The sequence below is a fragment of the Phaseolus vulgaris genome, chromosome 8 (assembly GCF_000499845.2).
Source record: "Phaseolus vulgaris cultivar G19833 chromosome 8, P. vulgaris v2.0, whole genome shotgun sequence".
NCBI classification, from domain to species: domain Eukaryota; kingdom Viridiplantae; phylum Streptophyta; class Magnoliopsida; order Fabales; family Fabaceae; genus Phaseolus; species Phaseolus vulgaris.
Genome location: NC_023752.2, coordinates 5,312,002 through 5,329,038, shown reverse-complemented (window position 1 = coordinate 5,329,038; position 17,037 = coordinate 5,312,002). Strand labels below are relative to the sequence as shown.

The 17,037-nt window shown below is 31.2% G+C and overlaps 2 protein-coding genes across 5 annotated transcripts; both read right to left on the bottom strand.

The window, feature by feature from the left end:
- Positions 1-395: 395 nt before the first annotated feature.
- LOC137823663 (protein BPS1, chloroplastic-like) lies at positions 396-3,892 on the bottom strand. 4 transcript variants are annotated; one of them, XR_011083155.1, is made up of 4 exons: positions 3,752-3,892; positions 1,641-2,755; positions 1,042-1,172; positions 396-953 (listed from the first exon to the last, which is right to left on the bottom strand). XR_011083155.1 is itself a non-coding variant. In XM_068628885.1 (3 exons), exon 2 carries the CDS (start codon positions 2,738-2,740, stop codon positions 1,682-1,684), a length of 1,059 nt encoding a protein of 352 aa, XP_068484986.1. In that variant the 5' UTR covers positions 2,741-2,755; positions 3,752-3,892; the 3' UTR covers positions 396-1,172; positions 1,641-1,681. The 4 variants fall into 4 exon arrangements, 2 of the variants coding, with proteins under 2 accessions (XP_068484986.1, XP_068484985.1); XR_011083156.1 differs by having other exon boundaries at positions 1,042-1,104; XM_068628885.1 differs by having other exon boundaries at positions 396-1,172.
- Positions 3,893-11,059: 7,167 nt separating this feature from the next.
- LOC137824216 (probable serine/threonine-protein kinase At1g01540) lies at positions 11,060-14,970 on the bottom strand. Its single transcript, XM_068629747.1, has 7 exons — positions 13,981-14,970; positions 12,568-12,672; positions 12,340-12,462; positions 12,082-12,252; positions 11,836-11,965; positions 11,534-11,743; positions 11,060-11,424 (listed from the first exon to the last, which is right to left on the bottom strand). Exons 1-7 carry the CDS (start codon positions 14,574-14,576, stop codon positions 11,278-11,280), a joined length of 1,482 nt encoding a protein of 493 aa, XP_068485848.1. The 5' UTR covers positions 14,577-14,970; the 3' UTR covers positions 11,060-11,277.
- Between the last annotated feature and the right edge of the window lie 2,067 nt (positions 14,971-17,037).

Sequence of the window (17,037 nt, the reverse complement as noted above, 5' to 3'; positions counted from 1 at the left end):
TTTATTGTTAGGTCAAAAATTTTAGTAAATAGTTAAAATTAAACTCTCTTTTTTATTTAAGAGGGTACCAATTTAATGCTAGTAATAAGATTAAAATAGAGAAAGGTAGAAGATAAATATAAGATTATTTATTTATATTAGTTCGAGTCTAGATCCAATTCTTAATAAATATGTCAAGTTCCACTAATAAAAGTGTTTTTTTAGTGTTTTTTCAATGTTTTGGACTTTCAACAAAAGTTTTATTCCAATTTTATTCCTTGCTAAATACACTAGTGTTCTTTGCTTTACTTATTCAAACAAACTACATGATAATTATTTAGAAGCTTCTCCCAGCTTTTACAAAATGATCATTCTTTAAAATTTTACTCAAGCTTTTACAATAGCAAATCACTCAATTTAAGATGCAAGGATAATAAGTTACTCACATTAGAATTAGATTTTAATGTCTTGAAAAAGAAATACAATATTTAACTCTTTCTTTCTCTACCTATGTAGAAATATAAAGACGTCCAAGAAATTTGTTCATATCTTTGTCAGATGTAACAAAATGAAAGAAGTGCAAGAGTTGATGCTTTGTAAGAGGGTTGAACAAGTAAATGTATATATAGTGTGTAAAAAAAACCAATACGTTGAGGATATCAATGGCATGCACGTGGCTTGGCTTTTGTGTCTCGTTCACAATGAGAGACTGCTAGGAGAACTTGAGTAGCTCAGTTCTCCCCATTTTCGATCCACAATAGATCATCTTCAGAAAACTCTCTCTCTGCACTCTTCAACAGAGCCAGTAGAACTCTCTCATATCAGCTTAGAGCATGATATTCATTGAGTAAAGTGGTTTTCACACCTTTGATTTCTTTACCACCTCACCTTCTGAGGGGCTTATCAAGGGAGATGAAACATATTATCGACCCAAAACCTGGTCTACAATCCCCTTCAACACAGCTTGCAAAGCTCTGAGTTGAGACATAGAAATTGAGTTATACTCTAGCAAAAATTCACTTCAGTTTTCAGATCTCAAAAAAAAACTCAATTTTCACAGACCTCAACAAGAAGTGACGCAAGGCAGCAAATTATTGCCCAACTGACACTCAATTGCAGCAAGTTCTGTGAGTTAAGGTGTCAGGAGATCAGAATCAGATGTCGCACCTTGATATGAAGGTACTGCAACTGATCTGTGAGTTTCAAAATATCAGATGATCAAAAAATGCAATATGCTAAATAAACATGCAATACTCAACAATTTTCTGCATCATCATATGATATTCAATAAAAATTGTTAAGATAAGCTTTGTAAAAGAGATATACCATTATACTACACTATTCAATACTACTGAGGGTTTCATTCCTCTTCCACATCCCTCCAAATAAAATTTAAGCTTCTTTTTAAATTCACTCAGATAATGGAAAAAGATATTTCATGAAGAAATGAAGAGAAAGAATCACAGGGCTGCAAATTACAAACTTCTATGAGCACAAGTAACTTCATTGTATATATTTTACTATGTAACATTACACAGGCCACTAGGAATATACATTTCAGAACAATAATACAGCCATATAACCTACTTATCATTCTACCATCCATATAATATGCAAGACATGATTGAGCATCATCAATCATAAAAAAGAAAACCAAATACCTAGATCCGTCTGTGTGTACCGGAGCTAGGTTGCAACAAATTCAACTGACTATCTGTGCATTTCTGTTAACCCCCATGTTGCTGTGAATGACAGTAGCACCTGACCTCAGACTAGATAGCAAGGCATCACGACCAGCCAAGACCACTTGGAAAAAGCTATCGACTTCCTTTGCAAGAAGATCTAGTCCCTGTGAAAGCTTCTCTGTTGATTTGCCCAATTCCTCGACAATCTTCGTATGTGATTCCATCTTGACGGGATCTACAACACCCTGGATAATAGGATATAATTCCTTTACAGAGGAATCAACAGATTCCAATTCATTCATTACAGTAAATCTTCCACTTGAAAATCTACCCCTGATTTCTTCATTTACAACATCTTGCAAACTTTTAAAGGATGAGGCCCAAGAATATATGTCGGCCACGTCCAAATCCAGCATATTCTTTGTAGAGCCTGAAAAAACTGCAGCAAACACACTGCAAACAAATACTGTCAGCACCTTGACTCCATACATAGCTTGCATCAAAACCTTCCCTTTTGCAGATTTTTTAACCTTAGGAAGATCAAGTGACCCCAGAAGACCATCCAAAATGTTTCTACATTTCTCAATCCTAGGGTTTCCTGAACCAATATGCTGTTTCCAACCATCAAGTGAAGAACATGCCCGACCATACTGCTCTGAAGAGGAGGAACCTAAGTTGTGCAACGCACACTGAAGTAAAAGATGACCCTGGCTCATTCGTGATAATTCAGAGCTGAATACATTGCAAATATCCAGCAACTTCACGCTAATGTCAAAGTACACATCTATCCATTTCTCATCCCAATCATTAACAGGAAGCTCAAGCTCTGTTACGAGAGTTTTAATGTCATCATAACTCTCAGAAAGTGCCCGCATCGCAAAAGTCATCCAAGACAAGCTAAGAATCTCATCCTTGCTCTCGGGAATAAGCTTTTTCAGCCTCTCTTCCAAACTTGCTTCAAAAGCTTGTGATACTAACAAAAGCTGTGAAGTAATTTTAGTGCCTCTAGGTGATTTCATCCTAAAAGGATTCCCAAAAGGGAAGAATGATCGGTTTATATCATGTGCACGACTCATTTTTTAGAACTTTTACTGCAACAAAAAAGATTGAAAGTAGTAAGATATAACATCGATGAAAAAAGAAAGTCAACATCTGTCGTCACTAATCAGCCACACAAGACGCAGTACACTACGTGTTGTTTATCCAATAAGTTTAGTATTTCTGTGCCTGAGTACTATGATTTAATTCGAAAGTGGTATTAAAAAGGATAAGGAAGAGGGCAGATACAAATATTTTTATATGATAACACTGGCATGCTTAATGTCAAACAACTACCCTCCATTAGCCACTGCAAACACTGCTTCCTCCCTTCCCCTTATTAGGCCATTATTATATGTACTTACTTTGCTTTTAAATTCGAGCTGTAACAAGGTGTGAGATAAGTTTGACAAACGAATCCTAAAAAATTTATAGCTAGCAAGGAAGACAAAGTAAAAAGTACCGAAAATTGAAGAAATAAAAATTCCAACATCAGAAATTTTCACTTATTCTTGAAAAAGAATTAAGGGAATCAGAAATTAATATATATAACAAGCTAATATATCCCTAAAAAACAAATTAGAGAAAACAGAAATAGAGAAATTAACAAAACCTAATACCAATCAAAATTATTCCCTCTTCTATAGTTCCCATCTTCCTAAAATTTTGCTCTCCAATAAAAATCCACCACCCCTCTTTTCCCAAATCAAGAAAGCTAAAAATTTCACAGTACCTAACCATCACTCCCTCAACACAAGTGACGGATGTAGCCATATCGATAAATCTCAAAGGGAAAATGTTGCTATTTTTAATAAAAACTAAAAAAAAAAAAAACAAATAAATCGTCTGAACCTCACCAAACAGCATAGATCAAGGAGCCAGAAAACAATCAAAGCGAAAAACATAACCAATTCTCAAGATTTTCAACTAAAAGACGCAAAGAAATGGGTGGGGAGATTTCTTTTCAAGAGATTTACCCAGAATTAAAAGATCGAAACTTTGATTGAGAAATAGGTTAAGAGAGAGGATCAGAGGGTGAAAGAAGGTACCTGGGAAAGGATCAGATCGGAAAAGACGATTAGAGTTGGGTTGTTGATTTGGGTTTGTTCCTTTGACAGAGTTTGAGCGCGTTAGAATCAATATTTATTTGTGGTAGATGATGAAGGGAGGTGATGATGATAAAGCTACCAAGTTTGGTCTCAAATTCTATGAATATTGGACACGTGGTACCGTATCGTTGGTGCTTTTCCCACGTGTTTTTTAAACATCTTTTTTCTTGACGAAATGTTTTTTCCAGCTAAAATTTCGGTCTTAATACTCTTTTCTTTCTTTTTTTTTGATAAAAAAGTAGTATACACTTTTTCTTTAAGTTTTAATGTTATTTAAGTATAAAATCGTTTTATTCTGACTAAAAATTTTCATATAGCTTAAAGTAATCTTATTTTGTCTCAGAATATTTTAATTTAATATTTTTTTAATTTGGAGTGGCATATGATGTTAATTTAATTAGTATTAAAAATAATTGTCGGCGGTAGCATTCAAATTTGGCGAGCTGCAACATGATTAATCTCAACGGCTCTAATTGTACGGTCATGTTTCTCTTAGTAGTTTTAATCCAACGGTTCTTATACATTGCCAGTTCTACACTGAATATCGAGGAAAAAGTGTTTTTATTGTTAAAACGCGTACATCATCTATACAAAGGTATTTCTTTCTTTTTTTTCTTAATAAAAAATCATGTAATAATTTCTTATTCAACGTAATATATTTTTTTTAAAATTTAATTTATAGCTTATTTTCCTATCATAAAATGTTATCTTTTAATTTATAGTAAATAAAAAGTTAGATTTTGAAAGAGGGAAATTTTTTTTTTTTTTAAAGAGTTCAATAATTGCATCATGATGTCATTAGATTTTGTAAGCTTATTTTGTTGTTAAACTAAAATTTGATATAAAAAAATTGAAAATATTTTGCCAAACCAATGTGCTGAGCCCAATGAAATTGTGATGAGAAACATGTGATAGTGGGGTCCACTCCATAGAACACTTTTTTTATTTTTTAGGTTATAATAATAATCTTAATGTTGGTATGTCTCACATCTTTCAATTACATCATTGCTTAGTCTTTTACTCACACCACTTGTAACTTACACCATGCAACTTTAATTTCTTTCTCCATTTTAATAGATAACCCCAAGAATAGATATCATTCATTTGTTTAGATTCAGTGGAATTAGGTTAAGTTTCTTTATATTAAGGTTTGAATTTGAATCTTATGAGTAACAAAATGTGAATAATTAATATTTAAAATATAATTATTTAAAAACTATCTTTGATTAGGCAGATAGCATGATCATAAACTTTGTGTCTTAATTGGTGTATGATGGAAGAGTAAAGGGGAGGTGGAAAAACTATGTTTTTGTGTTTATGTAGTAGATTCAATCCTTAAGTTAATTAGGTATTGGTTCGTGACTCTTAAATTATCAATTATCTCCAAAAACTTAACATTTTTCTATGTAAAATAATTGAACCCATTTTAAGTTAACAGCAATAACTTTGAAAGGATAAAGATAATTGACACTCTTAAGTTTTTTATTTTAACAATGATATGATTTTTTTTTCTATTTTGTTAGTGTTTCTGAGTTTGTGTGAATAGAATTGAGAGGGGGGGAGTTATTTTTTGTGCAAGTCTTTGGTTGGTGAGGAATCTCATAACATGGTAATTTGATTGAAGTTATAAACTCAGAAAGAAAGGATATTATAGCAAGTGGTATAACATAATTCTGAAGTGATTCATAAACAATGCATGCAAATTTCTAACATTCTAACGTTTGAAATTTATCATATATTTAATAACTTCTATTATTGCTTTTATATGTGTTTTAATCACTTGAATTTTGAAAAAAAAAATATGAATTTCAATTATTATTTTTTAGTTTATTCGAAGACAAATTTTCAATAATATTATTAATATTTCGGATATTTTTCTTCTTAAAATATAACTATATACACTTTAGCTGAGGTAGTCCATAGCATTTGTTGAAAATCTTACGTCGATTAGAAATAATGACATTTCATAGTATATAATTTGATGCAAATTTCATCTTATAAGCTAATTTTATAAATTAGAGTTAGACTTAAAGTTTACTTTTTACTATGGTATTAAAACTATTTAGAATCTATTATAATAAGAGTTTGTTGGATTTATTGAGTTACCCACTATCGGACAATTATCGAACCACTCATAAATATATAGTATTACGCACAAGTTGACAATTTCGGTGTGAGAAGGTGTGTTAGATATTTTCACATTAACTATATAAGTACATTTCAAAACCTCATTATAAAGTCAGTTTTATAAGGTTGAGTTAGACTTAAACTCCACTTCTTAATATAATATCAAAGTCATTTAGAGTCTATCATATTAAGAGTTTGTTGGGTTTATCAAATCACTCACTACCGATTCATCATCGAACCATCCATAAATATACAGTCTCATTCACGAGTTAACAACCTCGTCATGAGAAGGGTGTGTTGGAGATTCCACATGACTAGAGATAAAGACATTTCATAATATATAAGTGACTGCAAACCTCATCTTATGATTCAGTTTTATAAGGTTGAATTACACCTAAAACCTAAAGTCAATTTCTTAATATGATGGTTTAACAAAATTTGACAATTTGTTAATTTTTCAATTTACTTTCATGTGATTTCTTAAAATATTTATAACTTGACATTAATAAATAAGGTGACACATTGTAGAATATAATAACTATACTATAATGATGATCAATTTAATCATCACAGAGAATAATTATTAAATTACAAAAATCTCACAACCTTACAGCTAATTAGCCAAACTTTAACATAGTTGGAAAAAAAATCCAAACATATGGAGTGTCATGCTATCCTAATTAAAATATCACGTTAATAACATTTTATAAAAGTGCAAGGAAAGATAAGTATTTTCATAACTAAAAAACACACATGATAAAGATGTTCATATTTTTTTTAGGTTAGATCCACTTTCAGTTTTATTAATCAATTTGACAATATTTTAAATAACCTGATTCAGTTTTAAACCCTTTTACCACTCATCAACTCACCTTTTATGTATATGCATGCTTCTCATTTTTTTAACATACGAACTTTACCTTTATTCAACACAAAAAAACCTTCAGAAACAAATTCTTATCATTTACGATAGCAAAATTTCAGTAATAATCCCTTATTGGGAAATGTTGTCCCATTCTATATTTTCCAGAAACAACTCATCTTTGTCCACAAACATACATGATTCCTTACCAAACAAAGGTGTTTTCTAAAAAAACATCCCTTCTTCCTCTTAATAAGGTTGTCTCCTAGTTTGTATATCTAAGCAAAGGTGAGTAGAAAAAAAACCCTTTAATTTGGAACTTTTAAGCCAAACCAAACACTAATTTTCCGAAACTTGGTATGACTTAAAAGTTAAGCATAAATAGTTGCCACTGAAACTGAATTAGGGTTAGGTATGAACACTAACCTTTTTCCCATAAAAAAAGTAAAAAGGAACAAGAAAGGCATGCATCACTTTCTACCAATATTTATTAGCCACACGTCATCTTATCTCTTATTTTCGTGTTTTCTTTTGTTATATATATATATATTTATAAAAAAAAATTATATAAGATATTACTATGCAACTTGTCATTTCAGTTAGGTTGACATCTCACGTAACAACGACCATCTGTCATCATATGGAAAAAAATATTATTAAAAAATTACAAAAATATGAGAGAATAAGTCTATACATATTCATAAAAAATTCTAAAAATAAATAAATAAATTAGATGAAAGTCTATTATATTAATAAAATAATTTTTTATAAATAAATCTTAAATTAATCAATTTATCAACACTTTTTTATTATATTAACAATTTTTTTTGTTATATTAAAAATGATGATGAATGAATTAATGATGATATGGAATAGTAGTTTCTTGAAGGCACTGCTTCGAAATGGTTTGGGTTTGATTACAAGAAACTTTATAAAAACTCTGTTTAACTTCTACTTTAGTGCCAAATGAAGAAGCAACTTTATAATTAAAGCACGTGTGAGATAATTAACATGTTCTTCCAAGAGTTTAAGAAAAATCTCACACACCCAATTCAACTTCATGCTTTAATATTCATAGAACTATAACACGTAAAGGCATGTACTGCATATAGAAACTATGTAACATTATCATCATTCTTGTTCCTCAACTACTTCTACTTTTGTCAAACAAATATTTTGCTTCATTTTTTCTTAAATTCTTATGAATATATAGTTTGGTTGGCAAATTGTAAAATTTTCTTTCAATTAAATATAACTACTTAACCTATTTTAAGTGTATAAAAATTGAAATTTAAAACCATTCAACATTTAAGTAGAGAGTAAAATGTTTAAATTTAAATAGAAAATACATTAAATTACATAAATAGAAAATAACTTCAAATTGCATAAAGTTAATGTTTATATAATTTACTTAGATCTTAGAGAAAATGTCAATTTGAAAAAAGAAATCACTGCTTATATAGTGAAATTATTATTTTTTAATTTAAATTTTAAATCTCCTGAATATTTATAGGAAGAAAATAAATCACCCTAAAAGTTTAGGGACGAAAAACATATTTAACCTATTATTTTTTTATGGAGTTGAATTTTGATATGACAATTATCACTATATCACCATTTATACCTTAATTCTTTACATTATTTTGTTTTATTTTCTTCACTCGTGATTTTTATCATATATAGAATCTTAACATCTAAAATTGTGTTGTATCACTACAAGAAAATATGTAATTAGCTGCTAAAAAAAGTGAGGGCCAAGTAAGGGACATTATTAGTGCCCCCAAATCCTACATAATTGAGACACAAAATTAAATATTAATTATAGTGTGGACAAAGAAGTTTTAAACGGACACTAAAATCATAAAAAAAAAATTAGTTGTGTCCCTCATAGTCCCCACTAATTCATTAGCAACATTTGAATTAGTGTCAACTTAATGGAACACTAAACTCACTTTAAGCATCATTTAGTGCCTCTAATTTACTTTTCGTGTAGGTTTTTTGCGGAGACTAATATTATTATTTCTTGTAGTAGTTTCTACAAATATATTAATGCCTCTTGAAAATATGAAAGCAATGATGTTGTAAACTAAGTATAGACTTTCACTTATGCCCGAACTTATTTATATTTACTAGCACAGAGTTTCACAATAAAAAGAGAAAACACATAGTGATCTATTCCCTAGCTATTACTTTTATCTCCTCTATAATTTCAAAACCCTTAATACTTTCTTCCTCTCTTACCAAGTATTACTTTTCTATGTGTAAAATTATTCAATTATGTCATTTCCATTAATAAAAATGAAAACAAAACTTTTAAAGAAGATTAATTATTTGAAATAAATCAAATATATATATATATATATATGACCAACTTACCATGTTAACTTTCAAGATATGACCACCTAAATATTATTTTACATTTAAAAAAGTTAGTTCTATTAAATTGTTTTAATTTAGTCAACTATCTTATTAACCTTGAACTTTCTGGTATATTTTGAACTTTTTAGCTGGTTTATCTATTAATTTTCTCACATGCTTCTCAATCCTTTTATTATTCCTCTTAATATTCAATAAAATAGTATTAAATAATAATAAATATATATATATATGTATTTAATATTTTAAAAACATAACATGTATTTCATTTTTCTTGGTGTAATAAATCAAAGGATGTTGTAAAAATATTTAAAACTATTATATCCATTATTATGACTTGGTTTGCTTAAGATGCATTTTGAAAACCATTCTCATTTTTCTGGGTATTTTTCAGAATCTTTTGGAGCATAATCCCCTAGTTCTAATAACAAGACATTGCCGAGGCAATATGGCAAAACAATAACATTATATTGGCCTACCAGACAAGACAATACATTAACACATCACATGGCATGAGGCCTCTTCCAACCCACAATGAATGAATTTGTCAGCAAATTGTAACACTTCAAGCAAGAGTTAGCATCTTATTTTAAGAAATAATAACCAAATTTCAAGTGGTCTATTCACCAAATAATGGTGAAATTAGCATGACATTACCATATATGTTCAAACATAGGGTGTTTGTCAGTTGTTTGCAGACTATAAAACGTTGTTTGATCCTCAGTTACCTATTACAGCTTCTCCATTTGGGTGTCAAGCACTAACATTAACACACATTATTACACAAAAAGTTATCAAAAGGTCTTTTTCTAAAAGAGTCAATACTAGAAGAGCTTTTGCTCATCAATACGAAGGTATCACGTGGTAAGTATAGGGTGGGGTAGTATAAACACCATTCAATTCTAATATGATAAACATGGATTAAACCCTGTTATTGACTAAAATGTATTATAAATTAATAAAGTATTCTAGTAATTTTTTTTAACGAATTATACTTCTAATTATGTAGATTTCAATCAATGTTAATCTATAATAGTGTGTTAGAATAAATATATTGAAGTGTTTAAGTGTTTAAGAGCACATATAAGAATCTTATATTACAGTGTCCTCTTTGCAATGTTCCATTAGTTTTCACTGTCTAAGAATCTCTTATGCCTTATCTGACCTCTTGATAGCTTTGGTGACTCACCTAAGCCAATATGAGGCCCCTAAAGTACAGAAATGCACATGATCAAGCTAGATTGCCAAATGTTGTAATGGCCTACTAAATTTGTTTGAACTTTGAAGTTTGGTGGATGGTCCAACAAAAAAGGGTAAATTGGTTCTTTACACGAGTTGGTGTAGTACAAGAAACTAACAAAAGATTGAGGAATGCAAATATGCAATGATGAACAAGAAGTCTCTAACATGTGCAGTCTATTGAGTTTCCATGGACAAATTTTCTATTAGTTTGGATAGAAGAGTCTAAGTCTATAATCAAATACCAGAAGACTTATTCCTTGTGCTACTATTTCATTGCTTGCTTGTACAATGGAGTAATCTAGAAGCCAAAATGACAAAAAGTAGCAGACAAAAGTTGATATTTCATAATGGGTAGCCGGCAATGAGAAAAGGTCCATTTCCCACAAGCATCCAACTTGGGGAGTTGGCAATGATGGTGCAATCTAATTGCATCTTTCAAGATAGCTGGATGGTGGGTCTGCTGATCAAATAGGCATATGAAACTGGGCCACCAATTGCACTCAATATGCTAAGCAATCCAACCATCTTGTGATGGGGCCAAGATGATTACTAAAAACCAAAATGCATCAGCAGAAGGAAACTAACTCAATTTTATTGAAAGTACTTTTAATGCTTATCTAACATTGTCCTGTGAACAGATAGGTCATAAATTTTTTACTTTATAACAACGAATCAGAGTATACACTTGAAAATGAATCCCAATTTGGGGTGGATAACAACTCTAGAAACTTACATAATAATGAATAAAAGGGGGGAATACTGCTTTCATTTTTTAAATTGAGCTAGACATAAGAATTGGCAAACTATTAATAGAGACCAAAAAATAAGCACGTAGTTCTATTTAATTATCAGCTTGTTATCATCTCCGTCTAGAGGCCTGTTGATGATTTCTACTGCTACTAGCATCTTCACTTTGATCAGTGAAATCATCTGTTTTCTTGTCTAAATTTGAGTCCTTATGCTCATTTTGATAGGAACGGGAAGACTCTCCATCAGTTTTGCGTTCCTAATATAGGAAAGAGAAAGAAGTTTAAGTGGGTAGCATGTTGAATAACATTGATTTGTTTTAGTCCAATAAAGTATAAGGCAAAATTAAGAAGATAAAAAGAACATACATTGTGGAATAACATGTCGTCTGCCTCAAGCATGTGGATCACATGTCCCATTTTTGGCCTCTTTGTTGCATCAGGATCAACACACCGAAGAGAAATCAACAAAGCACGTTTAAGAGCCTTTGAAGATGGCATCTCAGGGAGCTTAGGATCAACTACTTCCTCAGACTTTCTATTCCCAACCATAGTCTTCAACCATTCTATTAAATTAACCTGTAATTGTTCCGACATGCATACTTAGCCAAAAAAAGAGAGAAGATGACAAATATTTTAGCAGTTGTCTTTTATTGGTGCTGGCATCTAACCTCTCCTTGTGGTCTACCGTAATCAACAGGACTTCTTCCAGTTATTATCTCCATGATAAGGATTCCAAAGCTATAAATATCACTCTTCTCAGTCAGCATTCCAGTGCAGGCATATTCTGGTGCAACATAACTACGGGAAGAGAAAAGGGAGAGTCACTATCTTTTTGGCTACAATAATCATACAGGAATTGAAACTAATTATAATTTGGTAAGCAATTGGAAAACGCTTTGTTTAATCATACTAACCCAAATGTCCCCATCACTCGAGTTGTGACGTAACTATTCTCAGAACACAAAAGCTTGGCAAGCCCAAAATCAGAAACCTTGGAGTTCCATTGGCGATCAATGAGTATGTTGCTTGATTTCACATCTCGGTGGACAACTTTTGGCTCAAGACCCTCATGAAGATAGGCCAATCTGAAGAGATAAACAAAAGCACATGATCAAAACAATCAAAAATCATCATGGATTCCAATCTATGAAGATTAATAACAAATATGGTACCCTCTTGCAGTTCCCAATATAATGTTCATGCGTATGTTCCATGTCAAAGGGCTTACAGGTCCGACATCCCCATGCAACCATTGTTCTAGATTACCATGGTCAACGTATTCATACACAAGCATCCTGTGAAAACAATACCACAAGTCAAATCTCACATCTCATTAAACCAAACAGAATTTATAGCATCAATTTTATTTTTCTTTAGTTTGTAAGAGAAGATGTTGATACCTGTAGGCTCCCTCAACACAGTATCCAAGCAACCGAACAAGATTTTTGTGTCGCACTCGTCCAATAGCTTCTACTTCTACTTTAAATTCTTTCTCAGCTTGGCCCCTGAAAAGAAGTAAAACTTGAATAGCTTGTTTTTAAGAGAAAGACAAGCACAAGACCAGGACCATAGAATCACAGGATAGAAACATGAAATAATCAACCAAATATGAGAGAGAGACTGGAAAGTCTACTACTAAAATACATTAGAGTACAAAACTCCAACAAATGAAATATTAATCAATTTAGTGGGAACAAGGAGTTCAAAAGAAAAATTATTCTTTTCTTCACACGAATGACTCACTTAAAGGATAACTTCTAGCATACCAGACAAGGATAACAAAAAAATAAAAGTTAAAAAGCAAAAACACTAGTTAAAAGTAAAAGAAGCAAACACTGGCCTACAACAAAAAGCCGGTATCATTGGCGAGGATAAATATGGTTGGTTGCCACCAGGACAATCATTGAAGAGAATAACAAACAGCATGTCTAAATCATTTCAATTATAATAGAGACAAATGAATATTTACAAGTAGTATTTTCAAGCAAAATTTTATTAAACTTGTTTGCAACCAAATAGGACACGACAAAAAACAAATCATTTGCTTTTGTCCTTCCCAATTCACAATATCAACGGGCAGCACAGGGTTGAAAATCACAAACGAAATTTTCATCATGTGAGCCAAATCAAGAAAAGCCAGCTCACATATCAATCCGTAGGATACAGACTCACCAGAAAAAATGACATCAATAGACACAAATAAATTAGACAATTAGTTTTTTCCTGAGATTTCTGGAGACCAAACCAAAATCCAACCAAAGCATCAAACTTGCAACAAAGACTTTTCGAGACAGAATAAAAGTAAAGCTATCATGTGACAATAAATAATACATCTTATCTCACAATGTAAACGTCTTCTACACTGTCATTTATTAACAAATTATCAAGTATAAAAAGTTGATTAACTTCTATAACAAAAATCATATCGACAATCATTTCTGACAAATTTTAAGTAATCTTTTTTACAATGACTCTGTATGCCTGTTAAACTCAACTTATCATATGAAAAATTTATTGACTTTTACAGAAATTGCTCAGTTAGACCTTGATCATCAGCTGATAATGAGTTCAACCAGGAAAAACAACTTTTTGCATACCCAATATAAGGCTACCTAAAATTACCCTCCCCTTTCCTTTCCCACACCTTCAACATTGAGAGAAGCCTTCTAACACTAGGCCATGTTAGTTTTTTTTTTTTTTTACAATAACAACCTTATAAGCCATATTTATGAAATTTTATAGTTAAGAGTACAGGTCATATTCATGAAAATCTCCAATTAATCATAAAAATTAAACTAAAGAAAAAGACATACTTGTTATTCAAGAGGTTCTTGACAGCAATTTTGGTACCATCGTTGAGTACCCCATGATAGACAATGCCATAGCCACCTTCACCAACCACGTTTTCCGGACACAACCCTCCAGTGGCATCCTCAAGCTCCCGCAGAGTGTACCACCTCCCCCACCCAAGATGAGAAACCTCAGGCCCAAGCCCAAGCCCACCAACACTCCCACTTCCAAAAGACGACGTCGTTTCGCACCCACTCCCCACCGTTCCCTTACTCTCCTCACTCGAAACCCTATCGCAATGAACAACCACCCGGTGTTCCGCCTTCCCCATCTCGACCTGGATCTCCGGCGCCTTCGCCGGCGGCCGAAACATGTGGGACCCAGGAATGTGCACTATGGTATGGATTTCCTTCGCCGCTTCGGCGGATCCGGCGACCTTATAGCCGGTGACGGAGCGGCGGCGGTTCCGACGAGATACCAGGCAGAGGGAGAGGAGGAAGAGGGTGAAGACGATGAAGACGCCGATGAGGATTCCGATCACGACCCAGAGACGGAGCCCGAAGATAGAAGTGTGCTTGGAAAGTTGCGTGTTCATGAAAGCTCCGTCGAAGATTGACATTGCTGCAGAGTAAAGAGGTCAATGGGTCGCCGGAAAAGTAAGAAAAGTGAACTTTCCAGCACACGGTGAGGTTCTAGGAAGTGGGTAGCATTTGCTTCGCCAGAAAATTGAAATTAGAGGGATTTCCCAACGCCGTTTACGCGGTAGGGGTGAAGTGAAGAGAAAAAAAAATCAATGCTTTGAATGAAGGGGAAGAAGAGAGAAAGAAAAGAGGATGTGGGGTTGTAATAAAGTGATCAATAGAAAATTTAGCACCATGAAAGGAAGTATGTAAGAGACAGACAGAGAGAGAGAGAGAGAGAGAAAAGGTTGAGTGATGAAGCCAGCAAAGAGTGTTGAGGAAAGGGTTTCATGTTGGTTGTGTATGCTTTTGTTCTTGTTTTCTTTCTCATACAACAATAATAATTGTAATAATTAAATAAATAACAGATAAGAGGAACGTTGTATAACATTTTTTAATATTGTATAAAAAAATATAGGTTAAATATGTTTGTGTGCTCCACTGAAATAGAGTAATGTTTGTTTATAGTTTTCAAAATAAGTCTTCTTATTTTAATCTCATATTTATATATTTTGCCCATTACAATAAAACAATCATTTTTTTATACATATTATGTAAATAAGAGATAAGAAGGATTACTTGTTTTTAACAGATCATAATCAACTTACTTTTGGTAAGAGAATAGATATGTCCTAAAAGACATGTATTTAAAATTTTACTCAATTAAAATTAATAATAATAATAATAATAATAATAATAATAATAATAATAATAATAATCAACTTGTTGAAAAAAATTAAGAACATTTAATATACAATGGCGTTATAAATACTCCAAATACATTAATTGGTGAAGTGTTGTGTGGTTTGACCTATCTTGTTTAGTTTAGTTTAATCATTTTCTTAATATAATAAATAATTTTGTTATTTATTATTATCATCATCGATTAATCATGCAACATATGTGGACAGGAGGAAGAAGGCTCCTACAAAATGACAAAGTCCAAAGAAAAGTACAAGAAAATGAAAGAAACAGTAACAGAAGATTAACGTTCGAAATTGTTGAATTCTAGCTCCGCCACTGTTTTACATTACTCAGTTTAAGGTATCTAATTTTTCGTTTTTGACTTTATAAAAAACACTTTCTTTAAGGTACTTCATAAAAGAAAAATAAAACATGCTTTTGTAGCTTTTTTTATTTTCAGTCATTTTTTTCTGGCTTTTATTAAATTAATTGGATTCCACTAGAGTTACTTAATTTGAGCAAAATTATATTTGAATCTTATAAGCACCTTTAACTTTGACTTTCCTAGAAAATATAAAATGGTATCAGAAAAAAAAATATTAATCTGTCAAATTTTTAGCATATACCAATGGAATAAATTGATATTTGAAATTCAATTTTTATTGAATAATATTTTATCAAATGTAATTGTTTTTTTAGTATTTGGAAACTTTTATTGTATAACTCTTTCAAAATAATAATTTGATAATAAGATTTGTTTGTTAATCATGGTCATACCGGTAACATGTAAGATAAATTATCACATCACATTTTAAAAAAATAATAATTAATAATAGCTAACAATGGGAAATAATATAAAAGTACAGTTTTTTTTATTTTATTTAGACACTAATTAAAAATAACTAAATAAATAGAGTAAATAAAAAAAATGCGAGTAATAAAAATGAGTGTAAATAGCGTCATCGCTTAATAATGATATATTTCTCGGTTGCAAAATCTAAAATGAAAATCCAAGCATACGAATCAAATAATAAAAAGACTACACAGTTTATTCAATAAAGAATATTGATATCTTGTTATGAGTTTGATTACTATATATTAGAAGTGTAAAATAATTTTATATTGTTACCCTACCATAAATTACATTTTTATTGATATAAAATACTTATCGCAATATCCTTTATAAATTTATAAAATATTTATGTTGTATCCCGATTTAACAATTGATTTTTTTTTTCAGTCATTTAATTAAGTAAGTATTTAATATTTAGTATATAATAAATAATATATTAATCGTATACTTTTATTTATTTATATAATTTGTCATATATATTATTGATAAACTATATGTTTTCAAATGGAATTAGAACTATTGTCTTACTTTTTGGTCGATGAGTCTACTTTTCTTTATTCTCGAATGAACTTTTGCTCCTCTCACTCCTCCACTCTTTGTCTCCTGAACTCTAAAATCAGATTATACTTGCAAAAGATACTTCGACACTCGACACTGAGTGTGTTTAGTGCTAGATGATGATGTATTTGATCCTTTAGGATTTATGCTAATTTATATAATTATTGTGGACCCTTCATATTTGGATTTGATTGAGGATTTAATATGTAATTAAGAATACTATTTAATGTTTGATCTTATATTAGTCGTTAGTCCTCTGCTTGGATGTAATGGTCTCGATTGATCTTGACCAGATGCTAGGATTC

Excerpts from the sequence above, each read along its gene's own strand:
- LOC137824216 (XM_068629747.1), bottom strand. The coding sequence starts at position 14,576 with ATGTCAATCTTCGACGGAGCTTTCATGAACACGCAACTTTCCAAGCAC. Across the intron at positions 12,673-13,980 it reads AAGAACCTCTTGAATAACAA|GGGCCAAGCTGAGAAAGAAT; the intron begins GTATGTCTTTTT and ends ACTTCTTTTCAG. Across the intron at positions 12,253-12,339 it reads ATATTGGGAACTGCAAGAGG|ATTGGCCTATCTTCATGAGG; the intron begins GTACCATATTTG and ends TTATCTCTTCAG.
- LOC137823663 (XM_068628885.1), bottom strand. The coding sequence starts at position 2,740 with ATGAGTCGTGCACATGATATAAACCGATCATTCTTCCCTTTTGGGAAT.